The sequence below is a fragment of the Camponotus vicinus genome, unplaced genomic scaffold, assembly GCF_025532165.1.
Source record: "Camponotus vicinus isolate PSW18456_S1 unplaced genomic scaffold, iyCamVici1.0 SCAF_6, whole genome shotgun sequence".
In the NCBI taxonomy this organism is placed as follows: domain Eukaryota; kingdom Metazoa; phylum Arthropoda; class Insecta; order Hymenoptera; family Formicidae; genus Camponotus; species Camponotus vicinus.
Window position 1 is genome coordinate 4,955,674 of NW_028141978.1, and position 25,186 is coordinate 4,980,859.

The window sequence follows — 25,186 nt, forward strand, 5'->3', positions numbered from 1 at the left end:
TTATAAATCCCGAACTCTTTGTACACAACGCCGAGAATAGAATACGAAAGCTGCCGCGATAAATGAGGAGTTTCGAGGGTTTCTGACCTCGCCCGCGGTCATTATTCTCTCACGTGACAGAAAAAAATTAAGTACACGTGGATCCATATTTGCCATCGATAAAAGGATCCTTGAACTTTGTTCGAGAAGCACGATTGGATGTATGCATCTTCTCTTCGTTTGCGATTCGATTTTTTTGGATTCGCAATTCGCGATTTGCCAATAAAAATATTTACGTTGCCGGATGAGAACCAGATGCTTAGGCGGCATTCAGTCGGGAAAAGCTCTCATCCGAGCGAACGAAAATGATTTGTTCAAAGCGGTTCCATCCAAAATTGTTTCCGTCCTCTTGCACTTTGCACCGAACTCGGAATAACTTGAAAACCATATGAGTTTTTGAAAAGCATAGACTTTTTCTATTTCTCTCTTGTACAAAACTGTCGAGGATCTTATGACATTATACAACGAATTTTCTAAAAAGCGCATCTTATTTTTCTATATTTCTCCAAAACTCGAGCTAATTGAATTAAAATAGTGATTTATATCTAACAACTTTAAAATTCTAGGAGAGTAGGCGACTTTGTAGATTGATTCGACTGAAAATATGTATTCAAAAATATGGTTACTTCCAACTTCACGTTCTTGGAATGCATAAATTGCTTGGATTACGGAGATACTTCGTACAAGATGATGGCTCTTGAGGAGAGAGAAAGTTTCTATCCTTGGATATTTGTATATGACGCATTTAATAGTGTAAGAAAATTTACTTAGTGCATTTAGATCGCGGTATTTCATCTCCGGCATATAAAACGAGATCTCTCCGTGCTAGAAAGTATGTTACAAAAATATTGCAACGAACAATCGGATTTAATCGTGCGAACGCGGTGACCAGGTTGCGCGTAATTAGACAGAAGAAAAATGCAGCGTAATTTAAAAAAAAAAATGAAAGCGATGCTCTCTCAGAATAGACTATTGTTTTCATCTCGTGTTGTCAGACGGTTTAGATTCGCCATCTCAACGACCGGCTTTTCTCTCTTAGAATAGTATAAGTAGAGATTATTGCGTTGATATATTCTTGCGCGATCACATTGTGATACTTACGATTGCACTTTACGTAAATCATCATAGCATTAGCCTCAGTGTATTTATGAATCGCCTTTTAATTAAATCGCGAAGCATCGTCGATTGTGTAAGAGCTGTTGCCATAAATGTTGAGGATTTTTTTCGCCACTACTTTTGAATATGTAAATCGCTTGATTATGTATGATGCGAGGGCGGCTTTCATTACCGCGTCACGTATGCTACATCATGCATAAGAGTACATGGCTGACCTTTTCATCAGGCATTGCGGAACTTCCCACGCGTGTGCGGGTGAGCTGTGATCAACCGATCGTGACTAAGCAAAGGGCTCTTAAATGCGGGATTAGTCGAAGGGAGAAAGGCGTTGTTATGTTAACGATGATTCTTTTATGACGCCACGAATAGAAATGGATGGCTTCGAGTAGAGGCATTGAATTATTATTGAGTTGATGCACAAAAATATCATTCTTAAAGTAGAATATTTCCCGTTTTAATTATTTAATCATCAAAATCATATCTCTTTTAGAGATATGATTTCTCTCATCTCTCTTCGAATTTGTTTTAAGTATTAAGAGGAGCACATAGATAGCTACTGGAGAGTGAAAGAGGATGCTTTACAATTCCAATAACAGGCTTGCGCATTCGGCCATGGATCACATGTGTCTTTAATATTTGCGACATAAATCGAAAGAGTTCACAAACAGAGCGGAAATCCATAAAATGTCCCGAAGTACGCGACACATTGCTTCCTTTTATCCGTGATCGATTGTGTAACAGCGGAACGAAAATGTGCCAGTCAGCTTTGCGAGTCTGTTAAGCTAGATCGCATTAACATGCGCGATTATTTACGCGGAGATCGCAGAAACAACGTATATTAGGTATAATCCGCGTCATGTCAACGACCCCGTCGTTAGTTTCTCATCGTCGATGTTTCCGATCGATCACGCGCGTCGAGATTGATAACCGTCCCCTTTTCCCCTGTTTGTCGCTGACGGCGATCTCTATTTATTCGTAGACTCGAATATTTATCCGTCGTCGAATGCATCGGACAATAATCTCGTGTGTCATAGCTTAATTTATAAAATAATGTTCGAAAGCGAGGTACGGAAAGCTCACCGAGAGATCGTCTGGTTCATCGCGAGGAAATTGATCGATAGAGAAATGGAGCAAGCGCACATACGCATACACGAGTACGGAAGTGTGGGCGTTATCGATCAAGGACTGCGTTCTCGAAATACATCGATGAATCGATCGGGTCGAGACGCTTCGTCGTAGTCGTATTTTTGTAAATCGGTGATGCGCGGCGGAAAGTAACGACGGAATCTCGTCGACTCTTTCCACGGTTCTAAGATCAAGAACCCGTGATCTTTCGTGAAAATTCTCTTCAGGATTTATATCCTCTCTCCTTATTTCGAGACATACATACTTGGCGTTGAGAGACGAAGGGCTTCCATTTTTATGAAAGGTACGGAATACTTGTTCTTTAGTATTTTTTACAATAAAAGATTATTTTTTTTGTTTGTGTTTGTGTTTTTAATTTAAGAGATATTATTATCTTAATTTTTAAAAATATATATTATCATGGACAATTTTTAAATATATATATTATCATGGACAAATATTATTCCACAAGTTTTTCCCAGTAAATTTATAGCTTCTATTTGCTTAAAATTTTGTTTAGAAATATTTAAAGCGTAGAAAATCTTATATTTATAGAAAAAAAGGATATTATTAAACTGTTTTAAGGCTATAAATAAAAATTCTCTTGAGCTGACCTATGATAGGCTTTGTAGCCTAATTAACATAATTTAATGGCATTCGAATGCTGTTGATGTTTCCAAACATAATGTTAAAGTTCAAAAGATATCGTAAAGACGTCCCAAAGAGATTAGCTTGCTCATTAGATTCTTTTATGATACCTTTATGGCGGCTCGTAAATGTTTGTATAGTCTGGCAATTGATTGATCGTGAGTCTGTGTGATCATGTGTCGTATGTTGCAGAATATTAAATTATGTTTACATTTTTACGGTGCAAAATTCACGTAGCGGCATATACGGGACAATAATACCCTCCATTATTCAAATTTATAGGTATTTTATGGAAAATTCTATACAAGAAGCGCATGGCAATATCCTCGGTTGCATCTCTATCTAACGGTTGATATGTAGGTGCGATGAGGTCATCCGGCGAGTCCGTCAGATGATATCACGCCGGTCTTAAGCAGCAATACGTTGTTTACTCGGACAAGGGACGCCAGAGAGATGAAAATGCCATTCGAGCTAGCTGATAAATTTATCAAACGTCAGATGATATCTCGCTTTATTTGCAACACAAGGACAAAGCATTTGGCCGCATTATTGAATCAATCTTACGCAATGAATTCACTAAATAAAATGTCAATCTTTATAATGATTTGTTATTCAATTATATCTACATGGAATTTATCTTTTCAAGTAATTATATATTTTGATAACTTTTTTCACAAGCTTTTCATATTTTTAATCGAGTTTTAATCGACATTTATATATATTTACTTTGTTTAGCATCTCTTATTCATTAAATATACATATAATATATCCTAATGTTTTTCAAACATTCTTAAATCTCTCTCGAGAGAATTTGAATGTTCTCTTTCCACAATTCTGCAGGAAAATCACATTTAGACATAAGAGAGAAAAATGTAGACGGAAATTAATTTCCGCTGACATCATCACTTGTAATCTCGAGCGAAAACTTGGAAAAACTGGATCCTTTTACGGGAATCAGGACCCGGGGGCTCTCCAAGTGAAAGTCGTTTTGAACGCAATCGCCGCTGGCTCGTAGACTTCGCTACTCGTGCACAATACCGCTCTACCTGGCATCTCTCATCGAGGTTCCAGCATATAAAACTCAGTTGTTTAGTAGCGCTCCAGCTCCGGGCGACTCTTGTCTTAGTTTACGGTGCGCCGCTCCTTGCTCGTCTCACCTGACCGATTACGTTACCGTAAATCCAGAGTCTCATCTGCTTTGTCAGTCCCTTCGCGAACTCGTGCCTGTGTGTCACGTGAATATCTTACAGGTCACTCATTCCTGCGGCCTTCGTTGCGTAAGTACGGCTCCATTTACGGTAATCGTTGAAATTCGCTGTTTGCGTCGAGCTGTTATGGCAATGCGAGCTCTCGCAACAACAATTAACTTAATTGTACACAATATTACATCCTACCACATTTAAGGGCTTGATTTTAGCACTTGAGATTCAAACATTTAAGAAGAAAATTTAACAAAAATATATCGCTTTTTTAAATATTTCATATATTTTCATGAAATACGCGTTTCAGTTTAATCATAATAAGATGATACTTCAGATTGAATGTGCAAAATGTTTTCGCGAACTCTTTCGCATAGTTCCCAAACGATTTCGCATCTCAATTCCAGTGATGCCGCGCAGTCCATAATGGTTGTAGGCAAATAGCGCTTATTCGGATAATGCGTATTTTGCATGCGGTATTCGGAGAAAATGATCGAGTGCCACTAATTAACAACTAGCCAATATTTGATCAGTTTGCGCATATCAGCGATGCCTAGACGCTCCATTATTCTAGTAATTGAAACGGTACAATATCGCGACCGCGCTCGATTGTTCGACCAAACATCTGCGTTGACTAATCATACACAAACCTCGATCTAGCAAACTCCAAATTCTTTTCGCCAAAGTTGATTGAAATGCTCTATATGTTGCTCGAATATCTAGTTATCCACGAGACAGATTTCAGTTCAATAGAATAGAAATTTATTCGTAGTTCTGCTCTTCATTTACGAGATGTTAAAAGGCCTTCGCTCTTATTGTCTCAAGGAGTCTTATTTCGAGGACTATAAATTAAAATTGTACAAATAAAAAAATATTTAATGAACTTTAAAGTTTGATTCTTAGAAGGTTTTTAGGAGAATTAAATCTTCACAAAATTATTAATAACACGCAACATAGTGTTATTGATGCGAAACAAATAATACGAAATGCACGATATCATGAACGAACGTTTCAGTCATTGCACGTCCTCGTCGTTGAATTTGATGAATCGAGCCATCGATTTATAAGACGCATTACAAAATTTCAACGCTTCGTCGCCATCGTTAATAATTATTGCAAAAGGAGAGTTTTCACCAGGAAGTCGAAGATCGAAGCACTGTTCGGAGAGAGAAAGAGATGAATATTTACACGGTCTGTCAAACGTTACAATGGATAGAGCTACAAATTGATACATCTGTGCTATATCCTTATTAAGTATGGAAACCGGTAATTTCATTAATAATAAATGCATGTCGAATAACAAATAATTGAACAGTTTGTAAAGAAAGTATTAGTATTAAAGATCTGAAAAAGTAGAAATAATCCAAGTCTAGCACTGGAAAACTATTTGCTCTCTTAAACTTTATCTGAATCGTTATAATTTATATTTCTGATTTAATGCTTATCTAATATTTGTACACACTTAATTGTAATTTAATCTCGTCTTAGTTTCAGTTTAATCCGAATTTAATTCAAGTCAATCTTAATTTGATGTCAACATTCAATTTTATATAAATTAAAATTCCGTTTATTTTGATGACTTTGACAGTCATTCTTAATCTACAGATGCACGACGTCGATCTAATTAGTAACTGGAGTTTCACATCCGCCCAGCTTTGTCGCCAACTAACTAAAGATGACACGATAACCCAGATCACTTATATCGATATACTTTCACAATGCGCGAGATGGGGGCGATTTTATCCATTCTGGCCAAGTACCTGGCGTGTCGCCAACAGAAATCTGTTTGTACACAAAGAGAAAAGATCGAATAGGAAAAAGTTCGATCGGATCGAGGGGTCAAATTGGATCTGCATATCGGCGAGAAAAATAATTCGACATAATGAAAAAGATGCGACAAGAATACGCGGATTATCGATAGGACCGGCTTGATGAATCGCGACACGAAATTGCGTAACGCGCGTTTTGGCAGAACGCATTTCGTCGCCAACGATCGTAAACTTTGTGTAGTCGTGCCAGATAAATCGTCCGGCTGTGATTTATACCGCGATCGCGTCGCTAGCTAAGATTTGCGAGATCTGTAACGGTTATTATTATTGTTGTTATTATTATTGCGACGATAAACGCGTTGTAATTAGGCTAATTCTCCGAGAAGTGACTAATCATGCGTACTGATTGAAAAGTCACGCGATTGAAAATGGAACGAGTATCGAAGATAATTATCGCTATATCGATTACGGAGGCATTCTGGATCCGCTCGTCGGACGAGATTGCTTCAGGCCATTGAACAATGTCTGTCACGGTACCATTCGTCAGCTGCTAGACGCGCGCATAAATACTAGTAACGTTGTGGAACCACCGTTGTGGCGGTACGTTACGCTGTATAAAATGATGTTTAATGACCGTTACGCCGCAAACGAACCTTAAAGATCGCTTGATTCATATACGCTCCAAGTACCGTAGGTTGAATAAAATCGAGCAGAGGGAATCCACGTTCGAGAAATTAAAACAAAACGCGAATTTTCACGTCAATAACTGAGAATTGAATTAATAGATTAGATCTTTATTTTTTTCTGACATTGAATTCTTAATTCTCGGATTCTTATCTTTTAATAATTCTGTCGATGAAATTTTTCTTTTCGATTTGATTAAGATTGAGGTGGTTACTTGTTAAAGGAAAAAAAAATTCGAGATAATAGAGATGTAGCGCGAAAGTTATCGTTATGTTCGATGATGCGGATCTCGCAGTTTTCACTTCTCGCATCTGCTGAGCGATTAAGTACCGTTAGAAAAAAATTAGCTTTGGACGTGTCGCTATTCAATCTGTTCGTGAACGAGCGAGATGCGTGAGTGGCTCGCTTTCTCGTCGAAAGGAAAAAACTTGGTTGCGTTTTCTAACGCTCTGCTTCGTAAACTGTAGGAAGCGAATTTGTAGATATCTCGGGAAAGTCTGTAAATAATCTCAGAAATTTTAGAGAAATCCAATGAAATTATTATAGATGGCTGAAAATAATCGCTCAATCTCTGCCTTTAGCGATGTTGATGCAAGATAGTTCATATTCTGCATTGCCTCTCAGTCTTTAAATATTACCTTAACATTGAAAATATATATTTCGGAAAACTTGGATAAAAATATCTCGAACAGATGTGACTTTTGTATCTCTGACTTTTTTATGATGATCGTCTGGTCTCAGCGAGGAAAATAAGGAACCACGTGCGGTGTCTCGTGTAAAAGGTGATGTATTTTTAGTAGCTCATTCAAATTGAGCTAGTTCATTTTCTCCAGATTTTTCAAATTTTCTGTTCACATTCTGCGTTATTTCTCGCTTTTAACAATTATCTTGTCGTAAGCATTCATTATTCGAATCTGAAAATTTCAAGATGTAGAACTGCATAAAGTTAAACATACAGAGATAAAATTCTAAATCTTGAAGCAGCTATCAATGAAGAAAATTGTATTGTTTAGCAGCTAACACATTTAAAGAGAATCAACAGCCTCTCGTAGAAGATTTTTCGAACGAGATTTTGGAGTCGCGAAAGAGAAGGAGAAAGGTGTTGATGCGAATCCGCCGACGAGTGCAAAGTGCTAAGTTTCTCATCGCGCTCGGAAGGCATGGCAAGGGTGGTGTCGTTATTAATGCGGGCCTAGGTCACGGGCGGCGGAATGTCTCCTCGACTGGTCGCCGTAGCTGGTTAGTTCATAAGAAGGCCAGTGGCCGCGCTCTCGCGGCCACTATAAATAATCGGGTGCGCGGGTATGTCCAAGTATAGCCCGTTGGGAGGGTGCCAGTCTCAGCGAGGAAGCCTCAGCTATTTTTGAGGGCTGTCGCCGCTACTAACCGCTCGACGGACGGCACTCCGATCAGGACCGTCGACGGAGATGGCGATCCCGCTGCGTCTCTCCCTCCGGATGGGGATCATTGACGCGCGTATCGAGCCTCCTTTCACCCCTTTCACCCTTTTCCTCGCACCACCTTTCCTTTCCAGTCTGATATCGATTCATCTTCTCGCCCAGATCTTACTCTTACGGTGACCTTGAGCGGCGTCGAATCAGGTCGATTATGTCAATGTCGAGATTCCGCGGATTACGTGATCGAGATAGAAGGATAGAGGAACGGGACGCGGAGAAAAAAGAGGAAGGAACGGCAGCAGGAAGGGGAATTGCCGGTTTTGGCAACTTGCATTCACGTGCTAACTTCACGGTCAATCGTAAAACGAGGACTCCGAGGCTCGATTAATATGCGGATGACTCGTACTGTTTTACGCGTTACCGGATGCACACGCGGATAAATTTATACCGGCTCCCGATGCATGTTGAATACAAAAAAAATTAAGCGATGGACAGTGCATCTTAAATAGCAAACGCCTCACTGAAGAATGTTAGATATTTGATAGCGATGCTAGAATTGAAATTGTGATAGAGAGATGTATGAGGAATCAGTTATCAATCGAGATTACAGTCCATTTTTTATTGAAGAAATAAAAGCGACTGATATGAAGCTGAAAACCTTGAGATATTCAATATAGCTTATTTTATATTGTCACAATCTCCGCAGTCTCTGGTGCAATCATACATTTAAATTAGCTCTAGTATTAGCAGTGTCGTAAGGATACTCATAATTTAGCAGAAAGGGTAATCTCATTGCGGAAGAAGTGAAAGGCTTTAATCGATTGATTCGATTCTGCATGTAGTAAAATTATCTTCTATGAATTATTAAGAATAATGTACGATTCTTTTGAATAAAAATTCAAGTTATTCTAAACAAGAATTAAAGATTACTGATGTCGAACTTATAATCGAGAACGTATAACAGTTTTTTCAGGAATATTAATAATTTTCGGGTTTAGTAAAAGTACATATGTACATAAATTTATTAAGAAGAGTATTTTTAGATAAATATTTAAATATAGTTAAATATTTTTAGATTAGAATATTTGTCAAGTTTTTCATCATCTGGAAATTAAAATTTATATATGTGCGTGTATAAAAAAAGTCTGCATTAAGGAAAAACAATTTGTAAATAATCCTCCTCTATCTTATCTAATAATTATATATAAATAATATTATATATATATATATATATATATAAATATATTTTATATACAAATTATATACATATATATTTGTATATATAATATAAAGAATAAATAAAAAAGATAAATTGTAAAAAAGTAAAATAGTAAAAAAGGTAGATAGACATATATCCGTTTGTCTGTTATATTCCAATATTAATATCCAATATTAAATATACAATATTATTTTTAAAATTCCTCTATCGTGCATTCGCTTTGAATTTCCCGCCTCTTCGACTCTTATGCTCCATTCGCCGTAACATCTTCCAGCAACGCGCGTAGTTGTCCAAGCGACGCGCAATCAAAATCGCGTCAATCGTGCCGTATCATTGCCATTATAATCGTGCAAAAAGGAAGATTGCAATTCTAATTATCCTTGATTCATCTATGTCGGAAATAAGAATCGATTACGCATCATTTTGAAAAAAAAAGGTCTCGGAAAAAAGTGGACAAAAGTCGCATCGGGCGCGTAATCGACTCGATCTTCACGCAATCGCATTGTCAACGTTAAAAGGGCGCTGCCGCGATCTGGTGGGCTGGTCGGTGAATCGCGCGCGTCCGTACGTCGTCGTGTATCGAGACTGTGTGCGAGAATCCAGAGCAGGCGTTTCTCTCGGGCTTTTAACCCTCGAATTCACGCACCTAGCGACGGCACGCACAGGGCGCGAGGTCGCGTCCTGTCATCGTCATCATCATCATTGAGTAAGTCCCAGAGAAGGGGGGGGTCCATTCGTCAGCCGGGCGGTGGCCGCGGCGACGAAGCGATTCCGCTTTAATCACCATCGCCGATTTGGCACGCGAGTTGTCAATGAAAATCGATCCCGAATTATCTGGGTCAGAGGGCATCAGTCGCGTTGGACGCTCGCCGAATTTAAATGAGTCATATGATCGACGCGATCGGATCAGTCGATCGCGAACGCACGACCTGTCGACGTTCGGTGATTACGCTTTCGCGATAACAGAAATCGGTCGTGTCGTGTCAGTCAGTCCTCCTTGGCGGGGCGGCGCGTCTCGTATCGACATCTTTTTTTTTCCCTGCGGTCAATGCGCCCTTTGAATAATTGATCCGGCACGACAGACGGGCGCCGCAATAATTAGCCGGAAACGTCAATAACGCGCGACGGCCTTTCTTTTGTTTATAACGGCGAGAGTGTAGATGCGTTTCTTGACGTGATTGTATCTTAAATAGTAGAAGAGATAAAGTTTTATTCTAATTAAACGCTATTGTATAATATATCGGAGCTTATTGAGATACACGAGGATTTTTGCACTTGACTGTACATTATAAAATTTTACAAAATGTCGAGAAAACACTCGGTTGTTGACCAACGGCCATGGGATGATTTACAGACTTCCTCGTCAACCAAGACAACCACCATGACGACAGCAGCTAAGCTATATGGCAAGGACCTAAGCGAGTATGATGACATTGATGTGGATCAATTGTTGGCAGAGCTCACACCGGAGGAACTAAATATGCTGGCCAAGGAAGTGGACCCTGATGTAAGTCTGTTTGTTTATATAAATGATTAGTAATCTTATGTGTTTTTTCGTTGCTTTTTGGAAATAATTGAATTTAAATTATGTTTATAGGATAGCTTTATGCCACCTTCGCAACGTTGCAGTTATGAATGCAATAAGAGTCCTACAGGGCCGCTGAATCGAAAGAAACTCATTGAACATATCAACAAGCAAGCTTTAGAAACACCTGATATTCCAGAGTTGAAACCATATGTACCTGGTGTAGTTAGAGGAAAAAAAGTGAGTACATAGATTATAAAAATAGTTCTTTTATCATATAAAAGATGACATAATATTTATAGCATAATCTAATATTTGTCTTATAAAAATCTAAAGTCTGAAATTATAATTATAAAAGAAAAATATGTGTAGAAAGTCAATGTGCAGTTTTGCACAATATCTGTATCAATTATATGTATCGTTTCAGTGGATACCTCCGCCACAAGAGACTATAAAAGAAAAGGAAGCAGATGAACAGATTGCGATAGATCTTGGGGAAGAATACGAACAAGCGCTTTCAGCTGCTAGCCAAGAGGAAATTATTGATCTTGCTGGTAAAGATTGATCATTTCCTAAAGTCCATTGTATTGGAATTGAAAGATAAGCAATTATGTAAAATCGTCTCTTTCTTGCAGCTATTCTTGGTTTCCATTCCATGATGAATCAAGATCAGTATCACGCGTCTCTATTGAATTCTGGACAACCGGTCGGACTCGGCTGGGATGGAGTGACGAAAGCTAGTAAACCGAAAGTTTATCCTATGGAACCGCCCAATGATACGGACGTCGACGCCACTATTAAACAAGTGCGGAACGATGACTCCACTCTGACTGACTTAAACTGGAACAATATTAAAGTAAATAACAGCAATTGGCAAATATTTTCGTAAAGAGAACAATATATTTTATTCTAAGCTGGCAATGATATTTATTGCAGAATATTTCGGACGAAAAATTCGTACAATTGTTTGAAGGATTAGAAATGAACACACATCTTGAATCACTAAGTTTAACTAATGTTGGACTCAACGATAAAACTGCACAACGGCTGGCCGATGCTTTAGAGAAGAATTCGACACTCAAAGTACTCAAGTGCGCATTTTATATATTTTATATATTCTCACGTTAAAAGTGCATGCTGCTAACTTCTCTTATTATTATTGTAATGTTAAAATTTTTTTTTAGCGTGGAGACAAATTTCATAAGCCCACCTGTGATAGTAAGGCTGATCAGATCTCTTCTTAAGACAAAATCCATTGAAGAATTTCGATGTTCCAATCAGGTATATACATATATAGATCATTGTGTAAAATTATGTTAAAAATCCTATGACAAAAATAACGGTTCCATGAAATTTTAATATTTACATTATTTTTTAGAGATCGCAAGTACTAGGTAACAAGATCGAGATGGAAATGACACAATTGGTAGAACAAAACCCAACATTGCTGCGACTTGGGTTACATCTGGAGTTCAATGATGCTAGACATCGTGTGGCTGCACATTTGCAACGCAACATTGACAGGAGTAAGTACATAAAGAATATTGCAAAGATTTATAATATTTATCAGCGTATTATAGTTCATGGAAAACATGATTGGTATTCTATAAAACAAAACTATTATTTAATACCATTTCTAGACATAAAAGGGTGTCTTTTATAAAAATGATTAATTATTAATAAGAGAAGATTAGCATTGATTTATTTTTATAGTAAATTGCTATAACTAGATATAAAATCTAATGAAACATTGTGGTGTCTATATTTTAGCATTCAGAATAATACTCTTTCCACAGGTCAGCACGTAATAATCTTAAACAGATGTTATACAAATTGTATTAGTAATGAAGCGTCTCGCAGACGCATTTGATACTATTGTTTCTACTACGATGATAATTGTGCTATTTTCCATTTAGATGGGAGCAATTGTATGGGGGACTATGGAGACCATGTGACGAAATGCTTCTAATCCTTCTGAATCTGCTTCGTAGTCTCATGTAGCGCTTTACTGTAGCACATTTCATCATTTCATCTATTCATCCTGCTATATTCATTCATTATTTTTTTAGCTAGGGACATAGAGGTAATTATAAGCTCCTCGTCCCATCTCTATGCACTTGATAGAACTTTCTGACATAGTGTTTTTTCCCCAAATCTTTACCATTTAAAGAGATATAAAAGTAAATCTATATATAGGAGTGACTATTCTTCTTTAACATTTAAATTTTATTTAATAAATGCTGTTTTCTCCCCCTCAATAACGTATCAAGCCTCTTATGTCATGTTTTATACCTCCTGTCTTTATCATCTGCTTTTTCTTTATTACTCCTTCAAAAATCTATTTTATTTCGCGCATTTCCTTGTTATTAAAGAGATAGATAAAAAAATGTTTGTGCAAAGAACACAAACTGATCAGACTATGATCTGTCTGTTTCAATTTTCAGCGAAACATGGAGAAACGAAGATTAGAATAGTTTAATTTGGTATGAATCTGTCGACCAGTTTTCATATTTAATTAAACGCTTTAATAATTCAATTAACGATTAAATTCGTGCTTGATCGATGTTAAAAAATACAGTTTTTTTACGATCTTATTATTTAATAAGACGAAATATTCGGGACGCTTTCATGACTGATATGCTTCATTGTATTTTTAATTTATTGCTTCTTGCTTTCTGCTAAATCTAACATTAATATTACAGAAAGTAACAAGTGATATCTGAATTATCGTGTCACGTTAGACTTGATTTCCTAGCAAAACATGCAAATGAATTTGTAAATTCTTAAATTCCCGCGCGTGCAAATCTCTTAAAATTATATCTTCTTATTCTCCAATTATGGCATGCATCGCTATTGTAGAGACCAAGCAGAAATCCTTCAAAAATATTTTTAAAAAATATAAAAATTACAAAACTTTTGTATTGTTTTATCGAATTTGTCGAAAATTTATTCCCAATTCAAGCGAATGACTTAGATCGAATGACTATAATTTTAATTGATTATTTATTTGACTAGTCCGTCGTGTGGAGGCTCAAGCTAAGTTTCTAGCGATTTCTACTGGCCCTTCAACTTTCACCGTTGTTCCCGCAGATGACTTAAAAAATAGAGCGTAGCGCTATTGCAGCGCAGTGAGTAGTTTTATTATCAAAAGTGAGCTTGTCTTTTCCCATACGATTTTGATAACTTGTTCGAAATACTTACTTTGATCCTTGTACTCGCATTAATTCGTAATGATAACGTTTCAGTAAAATTTTAACATTAAAGAACCTTGAATTTAATAATTTCTTAATAACACTTAATATTTTTTATGACAAATGCAAAAGGATGCATCAGTTTGATGAGATTGATTATTCTTAGCTATCAATGACAATTCCGAATGTTCGGTATCTCAGTTTCAATATCCGATTCATCATTAGAGATAAAACTGTTTGTAATTTTATGTGCATTTTGAAAAACCTCTCTCACGACGAAAGTCATGTGTAACAATTATCTCCCGAATCTGTCTCAATACTAAGCGAATGTAATAATAGTTTATTCTCCACATTTGTCAGAATCAAACAGATATCAACATAAAATGATAAATGCAACTAATATTTCATCCCTCAACAATCCGTCGCACTATCTTATTTTGCATTATTGGCACTCTTATTGGTTACTTTTCCTTACTCTGTTTTCTTTTTTTTTGCATCTCGTCCACTTTCTTTTCAAATTTGACTACCTCACACTTTCTTTCTAATATCTCAATATACTATCATAATACATGCGACATACAGATGACAAGGGTTTAGGTTTTTATGATTCGAGTTCAGGGTTCCTTGGTCAAATCTTTCAGGCAGGATTAATGGATCGCCCCGGTCCCTACTCTACATTATACGTCACATTTATTTGTCGCATATGTATATAGGTGTTCGTTACAACATTCGTGTTCCTTTTATATGCAGTGTCGATATCGAGCTGCAATGTCCATCTTGATTCGCAAGATTGTTATAAAAAATATATGTAGATCGATTCTAGATATTTTGAACGATGCAAATCTTTCTTAAAGTTTCTGGTAAATTTTTGTTTGATTATTACAATTAATTAAAAATTAATTAAACATAATATATACTGATATTGATAATCAAAATCTTATCTTGCTAGTCGAGATTTGGTGCCGTGAAATCTCTTTTATCGTAAATCGTGTACTATCCACGACGGTAGACTCTGCAAGTCCACACAAACTGCGATATATATATACTCACGATACGTATTCTTTCCCAACAGTACGGAAAGATCTATCATTGCGGCTACAGTTCCGATTCTTTAACATGAACCATAGGAAACCTGCCTTGATTCAATGAAAGGTAGCTACCCGTTGTATGGTAGACTGTCAGCAGAATAAGCCGCACCTTTCCCTCTCGCGCGGGAAAGCTTAACCAACGCCAACGCTATTTTTACAGCTTCTACTAATTAGTGCTTTTTATTAAACAAGTTGCGCCACGAAAAGAAGCGTAATCGGTATGTTTAGACGCGATCGGAAAGAGAATATTCATCATATCGTTGTCGAGACATGATATATATTCTGTACAGATTCGCAACATTTTATACTTTCGCGAGATAGATTCGTCAAGTTCGATTTCGATGCTTCATTTTGAAAAGCAATTATACAATTTAAATGTAAATTATATTCTTTCCAGCCTAATTAGCGCATTGATATCGAGAAACAAAATTAAGTAGGTCTTACCATAATTATAGTCGCACAGTATTAAATCGGGTTTTCAGTGAAGAGAGTTGCGTGACTCTTAGAGCGTCGTGTATTTTGACGTACGCACATCACCATCATTACCGTTGCATCGCACCTATCTGCGATGCAATGGAGTTTAGATGCATCCTATCAAACGCAATGAAGTCATGACGCGTTAATTTCCACAGAAGCGAGGTTCCTAGGAGCTTTATTCCCCTCGCGTGACATCCTGCCGACATTAACCCGTCAGCTCGAAGACAGCCTAACACGCCGACGTTGGTGCAAACCGAATCTGACTGACGTCTCATACCGAGTGAATCGTTGTCTGAACTATTCGCGCGCGGATTTTTTTTTCTTTGCTCGAGCACCGCTCAATTATACGCGCACGTCTGTCTAACAAGTCTAGTCGAGCCTTCTCGTGAAAGAGATGAATAGTCTTCTTTTGGAATAATTAGGATGCATATGAAAAATCTCGCAATGCATTAATGTTTGATATTTTTATGAAAACGTGAAAGCATATTCGGTTCTCGGAAGCCTTGAAATCTTTAAAATCTCGAGTTTTGTACAAATAATTATTCCTTGGATTATTTTCTTCAATTATGATATTTCTTCTTTTTTGTATTTTAAGATTTCAAAATTGGAGTTTTGTCTATGAACTGAGTCTTCGAATTTTCATTTATTTCATTTTCAAATTTGTGAATCTTTCTTTCCTAATATAATTTTACAGGTTTAGTCTCTAGTTTTGAAAATATTCGTATGCGTATTATTGGGTTTTAATCTCCTGCGAAATTTTATGATACCCTCGATCGGCGCCGAGATATATCGTAACGATGACAAAACGCACGTACCGCGGAGGTGTTATTTTTAAAATGCAAATCATTGAGCTGAGAGAACAATTTACTCTTTCATCAGGGATTAACGGCGTGACCCGTGTTAATGAGTCTACAAATGCTCGCACCAGGCGCAAAATTGCTAATATTAATCGCGAATTGTATGCACGGCATTTTAAAATAATATCTTGCGCAGTGCTTTCATGTAACACGAAATGTTAATTGTTGATGCGGATGGATTTTATTGCGTGGAATTTGTTTAGGATTACAAAAAAATCTCGCTTGTAACTTGTATCTTTAGAGATTTTAGGGCTTACATTGCATTCGAGAGTAAAATAAATTTAATAACGTGAACCGTATAAATTATTACACATTTTATTAATGCAATCGTTACATTATGTTATGTCGTTTTCAAAATCAAATTATCATTCAAAAAAATGTAGATAATATAATTTTTAACGGAATTTTTTGTTTTAAATTTAATCGGTAAAAATATTCTAAAGAATAGCCAAGAATGATATATTGTCATTAATTTTAATAGAAAACATAATCTGACGATGAGAACTATTTACAAGCTTTTGTTTCATTTTCATTGGGTAAAATTCAAAATAATATAATCTCTGAATAAAAATGTGTATGGTTTATCCTATTAGAATTTTATACATTTCAGATCATATGTATATTCATGAAGAATGTATATATTTGTTTGATATTATCAGTATCGCTTATGTTATATTTTTGAACTCGCGTGACCCTTCCATCATCCTGCAGCTTCGTGCGGATTATTCGGGACTGAAGATTTAATTGCGCGAATAATTACAATAATTTTCACGATTTTCATTTAAACTGTTCGATGGATATATCGTCACAAAATTTCGCGCAGGAACGACGGATATCGACGTTTTTTGTTCGCGTTATACATCTTGCCGTCTTATTTCCCTAATAAAAAATGTCAACGTCAATAGTGAGAATTTTGACTTTTAGCGCTTCTCTGAAAGATTATTTTTTCGCTGCGTTAAACCGTTAGGTAGTTTTTTCTGCTCACTGCGGTTTTTTTCTATCGCAACGTAGACTAAAAATATTCCTCCTGAGAATAAATCTGTGGAGGACACGTGCATTAGATTAATGGTTCTCGCATCTTTCTGATGACTAACAACAATATTGTGTCGTTGTGTCTGTCTTTATCAATTTTACGAAAAATTCTTACTAACAGCGGAGATATACATAAAATTTACCACTTCTCGCTATTTACCTGCTTTTTGCATTTACGTACGAGTTTGTCGCTGTTACGCGTTCGTAATGCATATTAAACCTTTAGATACTTGGAATCCTCTGTTAATCCCTATAAAGGCACGGGCAAAAAATTTAATGGAACGTAATCGGGACGAGTGCGCCTCGAGCTTCGATAAATTACTTACGGGATCTTTAAATCTCCGCTCGATATTGCTAGACATACGGGAATAATTATGAGTTGATGATGAATTAACAATCACGAAAATTAAATCGGCGAATAAACGGGAATAAATTGTGAAATTTTTTCTTCGTCATTTTTTCCGTGGAATGTAATCGTATGTAAAATTCTTGAGGACTCTTAACGTTGATGCAAAAGCAGTTCGCGAGATTGATATATATTTTAAGGCATGCCATGTGTCGCTCGACTGAAATGCGAATACGAGACGTGCGCAAAATAAAACAAAAATAAAACACGATACTTTTGACCATTCATTATTATTGCATTGTCGTTACGCGCGTTAAACTAAAATGCATATCGTATATTTTAATTTCAACATTAATTTTAAATATAAAAACATTTTTATTAAATAAAATGTATACATTTTTTAACAATCTACGCGAATATATATGTAATACATTCAAACCGAGTTTTCGAGTTTGATAACAACGGGGTTGATAAAAAAAAAAGAAAGAAAAATCGGCGCTCGTTTAATCGCGAACGGCATAAAAAAGAAAATTGCGGTGTCGGCGATGGAATCTGCTGTTTCGCCCGATAGAGCGAAACAATTTGGCGAGACCACAGCGAGAACGAAAGACAATTAAAAAGCGACGCGCGCTCGGCGTGATCCACGCGAGGGGATGTTTTACGTCTCCGCCGCGCGTTATTTCTGCCACGCGGCGAGATTACTATTTTACGGCGCGGATTACCGCGCTCTACGCATCGCGTTTCGAAATACGTTCCTTTAATCATGTAATGTGCTTTTTGTCCGGCAACAATCGATCCTGCACGTCGTCACGGATAAACGGGAAAATTGTTCGACGATTGTGCTACAAAGATTACGAGATATCGCGTGTTCTTTTTTTCGTTCGAGAAATTGATACGCGATGATAATTCCGCGATTGTCCACGGGAATTTAATGCAATAACAAGTCCGATAAAAATAAAAGAGATTGTTTACATATGTCTCTTGAACTTTTATGATAGGATTTTTTTTAATTAAAGAATCGGATTAAAGATAATTGATAAAGCGCTTCTCGGATGCGCCGCAAGTCGAGCGATACGTATGTTTGTTTACGTTTTCTTTTTTTTATTTTCTTGCATATTCTTTACCGGCATGCATCGGATCGGTAGAGTATTTTTCTTTTTAGTTGCTAAACGCATATGATGACAGTGTTTCGGGTGTCTGTTGCAGTACGGCAGTCCCGGCTCGGGGTGGCAACATCTTAACGCGAAGTGGCGTTCGCCTAGGTATTTTATTTTGTACATATATATACATATATATAATACACAAGCACACATTATACACTATATACACATATATATATTATATTATGAATGTATACTCCTTTCACGCGCACATATCGACTGATCTTATTGCCGCCTATGTCAACACTTACGAGGCTTTAACCTACTTATCCTGTCGTTCGCCAAACGATTATTGTGTTTCTCGCGAGGAAACGCAAACGAAAATAGGGCGGCGATGGTGAAATGTCAAACAGCACGCCCATGTTATTTGATTCTATTTGCTGTGTGTACACAATATAACGAAATACGAAAATTCTCCGTTTTCGAGGGTCTCGATTCCCAGTTTTTAACTATGATGACCGACTCTTTTAAAGAATTCAAGATGTATGACTAATATATTTACAACTGTAAATAAAAAAAGGATGCGGTATAGTAATAACAAATTTAAACAAAGTTTCTCTCTCTAAGAATTGTTCCTTCGAATTTGGACTGTCACTGTAAATTTCATTTACAACTAATTCGATTAATTTATACACTCGTTAAGTAAATTGCACGATCGATATTCTTAATGATTATTCTATAATAAATTGAAGAAATATGTAAAAAATTGTATCTCTTAAAATATAGACTCAATTTAAATTCAAAGAACTTATCCCTGATTAATTTACATGATAATCGATATTCTTAGTAACCATTGTATAAATTTAAACGAGACGTAAGATTATTTCTTCCAATTTAAAGCAATTTTATTCACAATCGGGGGATTACATACAGATATTGCGAATTGATAAATTGATACTGATAAATTGCACGATGATCAATGTTCATTTTTAATGATCATTCTATAATAAGTTTGGAAGAAAAGCACTAAATTATCTCTTCCAATTCAGACTCATTTAAAGTTCGTAGCTAATCAGATTAATCGAGTCGCTTGTGAATTATTTATAACTTTGCGACGGTCAAACATTCTCGATGACTGTTCTATTTACATATCGTTATCTCGCGACCGTTGAGTATCTTTCGGAATGACCGCGCGATGATGGTGCTGGGAAGGAAATTTGCATAGGATCAACGACTGCGGAGAGGATATTTTATCGGTTACACGCCGTTGATGCGGGGACTTGTTGTCGCGCATGGCAATCGTCGAGATCGAAACACACGCAACGTACTCCGCCGACTACTGTCGCTTAATCGCATTTCTCCGTTTCTCGTTTACTCGCCGTTTCCTCCCCCTGCTGTTTTACATCCCTCTGAGCGACGCTGTACATATTCGCCGCCCACGTTGCATGAGTTTTCTCCGTATAGAACGCTGCACGCTTTAATGTAATTGTGCAATACACATATGTACTTCCTCCTCCTCTTATGGCTTGATTACATCGCGATGTACGATTTGCGAAATTAAACGGCGGGACAATTTCGCCGATGCCGCGATGATACGGAATTATTAATCGCTATTCCTGGATAACGCGTCCGCGTAAAAGTACCGCAAACTTTGCGAACGAAGCTTCCAATTTCTTTTGGTCGCGAGTCGCGAGTTATTTTGTTGGAAACGATCATAAACGAAGAATTTGTTATTAAACGCGCTCGTTAATTCAACTATGTTTCCACTTGCTCGGAGAATCATCGGTTTAAATTTTAACGATAGAATTTTCTCCCTCATGAAAAATTTCGAAAAGAGCGTCGCGTTTCAACTCCCAACTATCTATTATTAAATATTCTGTTAATTAAAGCTTAATTAACTACGTTGCGATGAAAGTATGCTGTTCTAAATCGGTAGAAAAGAGTTCATCGTTAAAACTAATATTGAAAGTTCTGACACGTATTTACTTGCTAAATATTATACCTTACAAACTGGAAGGCACTGTTGTTACTTTTGTAACAATCGATAGTAATTCGCGGTATTCGTCAAATAACAAACTTCTGACGGGGAATCACGCCTGATGTCGAGGTCTCTCGTTGCGCGAATTTCGAGAATCGCAACCTCGTGTTGTTATTGCAGACTGTTGCAAACCGGACGTTGCGTATCGAACGGGGCGAACGAGCGAGTCCGCGCTGTAACTCTTCCGCCCCACGATAACGACCGAAATATCTCGAGCGCGGCGAGCGCTCGATAAATATTTTTCACCAAGACTCGGAGCCATTTTATCGGATCCCCCTTTTACGCGCGGTCTCGTGCCGACCGGCCGATTAATTTCGTCGCGATTGCGCCGACATGCATTAAAGCGCATGCAAGCTTGCATCGGCCGCATATTATCCGATATAATGGCATGCTTAGCACGCTGTAGGCACCGTGACTTTTTTAAAGCCTGCCCCGATTAGCCGTTGTTATAGCTCGAGTTACGCGGAATCGTTATCGCGGATAAACGCGGATGGCAATTCGAAAGTTTCACCCTCTGTGTACGAGTAGTTCGATTTCATCTCACACACGAATATCGAAATTCGAATATCTCACACACACATGCACATGCTCTACAACTCTTTCCACTGCATTAAAAATTTTTAACATTTTTTTTATAATGTATGTTTAAAAAGATGTTACAATAAACAATATACAATACGTTGCAGCAAAGCTGATGTTCTCTCATGGATGATGTACATCGTGTATATCTTTATTCCGCACTTTTGGTAGTCTTATATATTTTATTCAGAAATGCATCATTGATTAACTGATATTATTTCTTTACACTTGGTCCTGTATGTAATTTACACGTTTGCATCCCCAAGACATAGACACCGTAGCACAACTGTATCTCCCGTAGTCAACTATAATTAACACGATCACTATATCTATATGTATACCTGCATTAAATTGGAATATTGCATACGCGGAATGTGTTAACGAGATATGTGTTAACCAATAGGCACATTATGCACAATTAGTACAAGGATAGCATCGGGATTTCACGTTAATAGTAATTAATGACTTAATGCACCGTGAGAGCATGGAGAAACATACTCTTGTTCTGATATTACTGATGTTCAAGTAGACTACTAATTTGTTGCGATTTAATGAAAGGAACATTCCCCGAGGATTGGATAATGCGGCACTATGGCGAGGCACGAAAAAAAATATATTAAAATTATTCATCGTGAAAGATGCAAATGGCTCAATATTATTATTATTAAAATCATAGCGCACACAAAGTTTTATAGACGCAATTTTTCAATTTAAATCCTCATCACACATGGATATTTACCGTTTATTTCTTTTTCCTTCTTTTTTTTTTAAGAAAGAGAATCGAGTTTTCCCAGGTACAATTTCAGAAACATTGATCTACATAAAAAGAAAAAAAAAATAATAGCAAAATTACCGAACGCAGGAAAACGCGAGAAACAACAGAACCGACGAAAAGGTTGGTTGTACGCAGCTTTGTCGGAAAAATAATGGAAGCTTCAATTACCGAATAGATTGCCTCGAATTTCTATTGACGGACGCTATTCTTCCATTTTACCGTTTCTTTCTTTTCGAGCCCTTTGTTTTTTCATTTTTTTTTTTTGTTCAATATCCGTTTGCCAATTTTTCAAAACAAAGTTACGCACTATCCGTCATACGCGTGTTTCGAGCGAATCGTGAGCTTTTTTATATGAATCTGTTTAAATGTATGGGCTTATTTTTTCGTATCTACAAGTTCGCACGTAGAAATTTTAGCCAAACCCAACCTTCTTCGTCTTGTCTGTATCAGATCTGTGAATTTTAATAATTCAATCGATATTTAATTCTACAACTAAAACTTTATTAAATTACGTAACTACAACTCAGTTTAGCTAGATATTTATGTGCAGTTTACATACTTTTATATAATTATACTTCAATAGATTTTTAAACTATTTAAACGTATTTTTTCTTGGCGATAAAATTTCCAGGCGTAACGATAACGACAGTCAAAAATTACAGATTATCGCACGATGACGCAACGAGTAGGTAAAACTCATTAAGAGATGAGAATGCGGCTTCTCTATCAAGTGGATTCTAAGCTTTCGTCGGCTTTACTTATCTTAGCTATCTATCCCGCGAATGGATTTCTTCGGGAACGAGGGTCTTCCCCAAAATCGTACGCGCGCGCGCAACTTCAGCGGTAATGATAAAGCGGATTCGCGACTTCGAAAGTGCGGAGACAGAGAAGACGAAGAGGGTGGAGTCTCGTTTTACGGTGCATTAAATTCTGACGAAATGGCTTGTTCTATATTGGCGGATCCGAATTATCCTGAAACAGATAAACAGACCGCCGACGGGAGCGAGGAGGAGAAAACATCGGGGACGTGGAAAAGGGGAGAAACAGGACAGCGACATTTCTAAGGAGGTTGTAGCGATGTTTTTTTGCGATTAAAGGGGAGAAGATGAAAAGGACAGGGGGCGAATCGGGAAAGATAGAAACAAGAAAGTATGATGGAAGTACTTTGGGATTTTCGAGGGAAGATGAAATCTAGGGACGCGTCAGTCGAGCGTGAAAAGCTCGACGGGGACTGTCTCGGCAGCTCCGCGAGTTTCTTTTCGTCTACTTTTTTACTAGTTCTATAGAGAAGATGTCGTATCTAGAGAAAGAGGAAGATTGCCGAGTTGTCTGTTTTTCTCGCCAATAGTTTAGTATCGCTCATAATAGCATCTCGATTCGCTCGTGATTGTTAGAATTTATTTGTCGCGATTACATCGCGATAAACAGCCAGCTGCGGAATTGAAGCTTCAAAAATAATGAACATGAGTTATTTCTTTAGAAGAAAAAAACGGATGCATTTAATGTAATCTCAAAATTGTAATAACAAATTTTCATTTACGCATAAAACAATCGGAAAAATCCCATCCCAAAGCGAATGGATATTTTTAAATCAAACTTCCATCTCTCTTGAAAAATTTGGTGTATTGAAATTGCATTCCTCTGGTGTCTCACGCACACTCCAATCGCGAGGTTGATTAACGGCGTAATTAATCGTATTTACCGCATCCGCTTTTAATTATCTGCGCTGCGGGCGGTCGGGAAAAATCTGCGCGAGTATCCGGGTGCTGCCGAAAAATCGACGATGATGGAAGCTACGGGAGGGAATTGTCCGACGGCTCGACTAATTACACCCTAACGTATTACGCTTGGTTCGCGCGTAGAGACGTTACGGGAATAATAAATTACTGCAACGGCTCGTCGTGCTTTCATCGCGGCGCGGGCGAGGCGGAACTCGATTACAAGCTCTGGCCCGGCATCTCTCGCGCGTTCCATGATAATTAATTCCCCATTAAATGCAGAATGCGGTTGTTTACTTAACACACGTCGTCGTACATGCCGGCAAAAGCCGACGCGGATGCTGCATTATTAGCGCGGAACCGCGAGATTTCTTCTCGTGGATCATTTCTTGCCGCGAGTAGCTCGATTTCATTGATACTCCGATAACGAATAACGCGCATACTACACAGTTATAGGCTGACATAGAGTCGCGTCGACACTCGAAATGCAAGGAAACGATAAACTCCTTCGCAGAGAGAAATGGTGAATAAATACAGCGTCCCTTGCGCGCAATTCGAATGTCTAAACTTTTCTTGGGCGCGAATCGTTTATCTCCGTATGGCAGACGCAGCCGTTCCCTAATCGGCAAAAAATTGCGAAACACGCCGCGCCAATAAATCTGATTTCTATCGGAAGCTACTACCGGGCGCGATTTTGTTCGCGAGACTCGACGCGATTTATCAGGAGGAGCGTGCCTGTTTTTATCACGAAGCACGGTCTTGAATAAAAATATCGCTATAAATACAAAGTGCGATGACAGCTCTCGATTCTTATTGGCAAACGTATAAAAACGGCGATAAAAGGGAAAGAAATTACCGCGCCTTGAGAATTCAACAATCGATTATTCCGAAAATAATCGAGTGGCTAATAAACGCCGTGATTAGCATAATCGCTGTACGACGAGATTTAACGATCGCGCGAGTGATTACGTATAATGTTATAATTTGAAATGATATAATTTCCGTTTTACGTGCACGCGGCACGGAGATTAACACCGGCACGAAATTTGTTGCCTCTACGACGGGAACTACAAGATTATTCGTCACACATTGAAGAGAAACGCGTGTGTATACCTGATGTACGATCATGCATACACGTATATATCAAAGTGTAATATTCTTCGTGCGAATTAATGCGGCAGGCTTTATATATATATATCTTTACAAGTGCCTGATGCGTAAACCGTTTTATCGCCATGGCAATGGCTTAACACAGTACGCGCGT

The 25,186-nt window shown here is 37.5% G+C and overlaps 1 protein-coding gene across 11 annotated transcripts in view; it reads left to right on the forward strand.

The window, feature by feature from the left end:
• Positions 1–25,186, forward strand: part of Tmod (tropomodulin) — a 45,315-nt gene that overhangs the window by 17,282 nt on the left and 2,847 nt on the right. For 2 of the 11 annotated variants that reach the window (XM_083102777.1, XM_083102778.1), the window contains exons 2-9: positions 10,551–10,703; positions 10,794–10,961; positions 11,149–11,275; positions 11,357–11,577; positions 11,658–11,812; positions 11,906–12,002; positions 12,100–12,247; positions 13,737–13,849. In XM_083102777.1, the coding sequence (XP_082958903.1) occupies positions 10,551–10,703; positions 10,794–10,961; positions 11,149–11,275; positions 11,357–11,577; positions 11,658–11,812; positions 11,906–12,002; positions 12,100–12,247; positions 13,737–13,834 (1,167 nt within the window). In that variant the 3' untranslated portion in view covers positions 13,835–13,849. The other 9 variants (XR_014439468.1, XR_014439470.1, XR_014439469.1 and 6 more) reach the window with 9 other exon arrangements.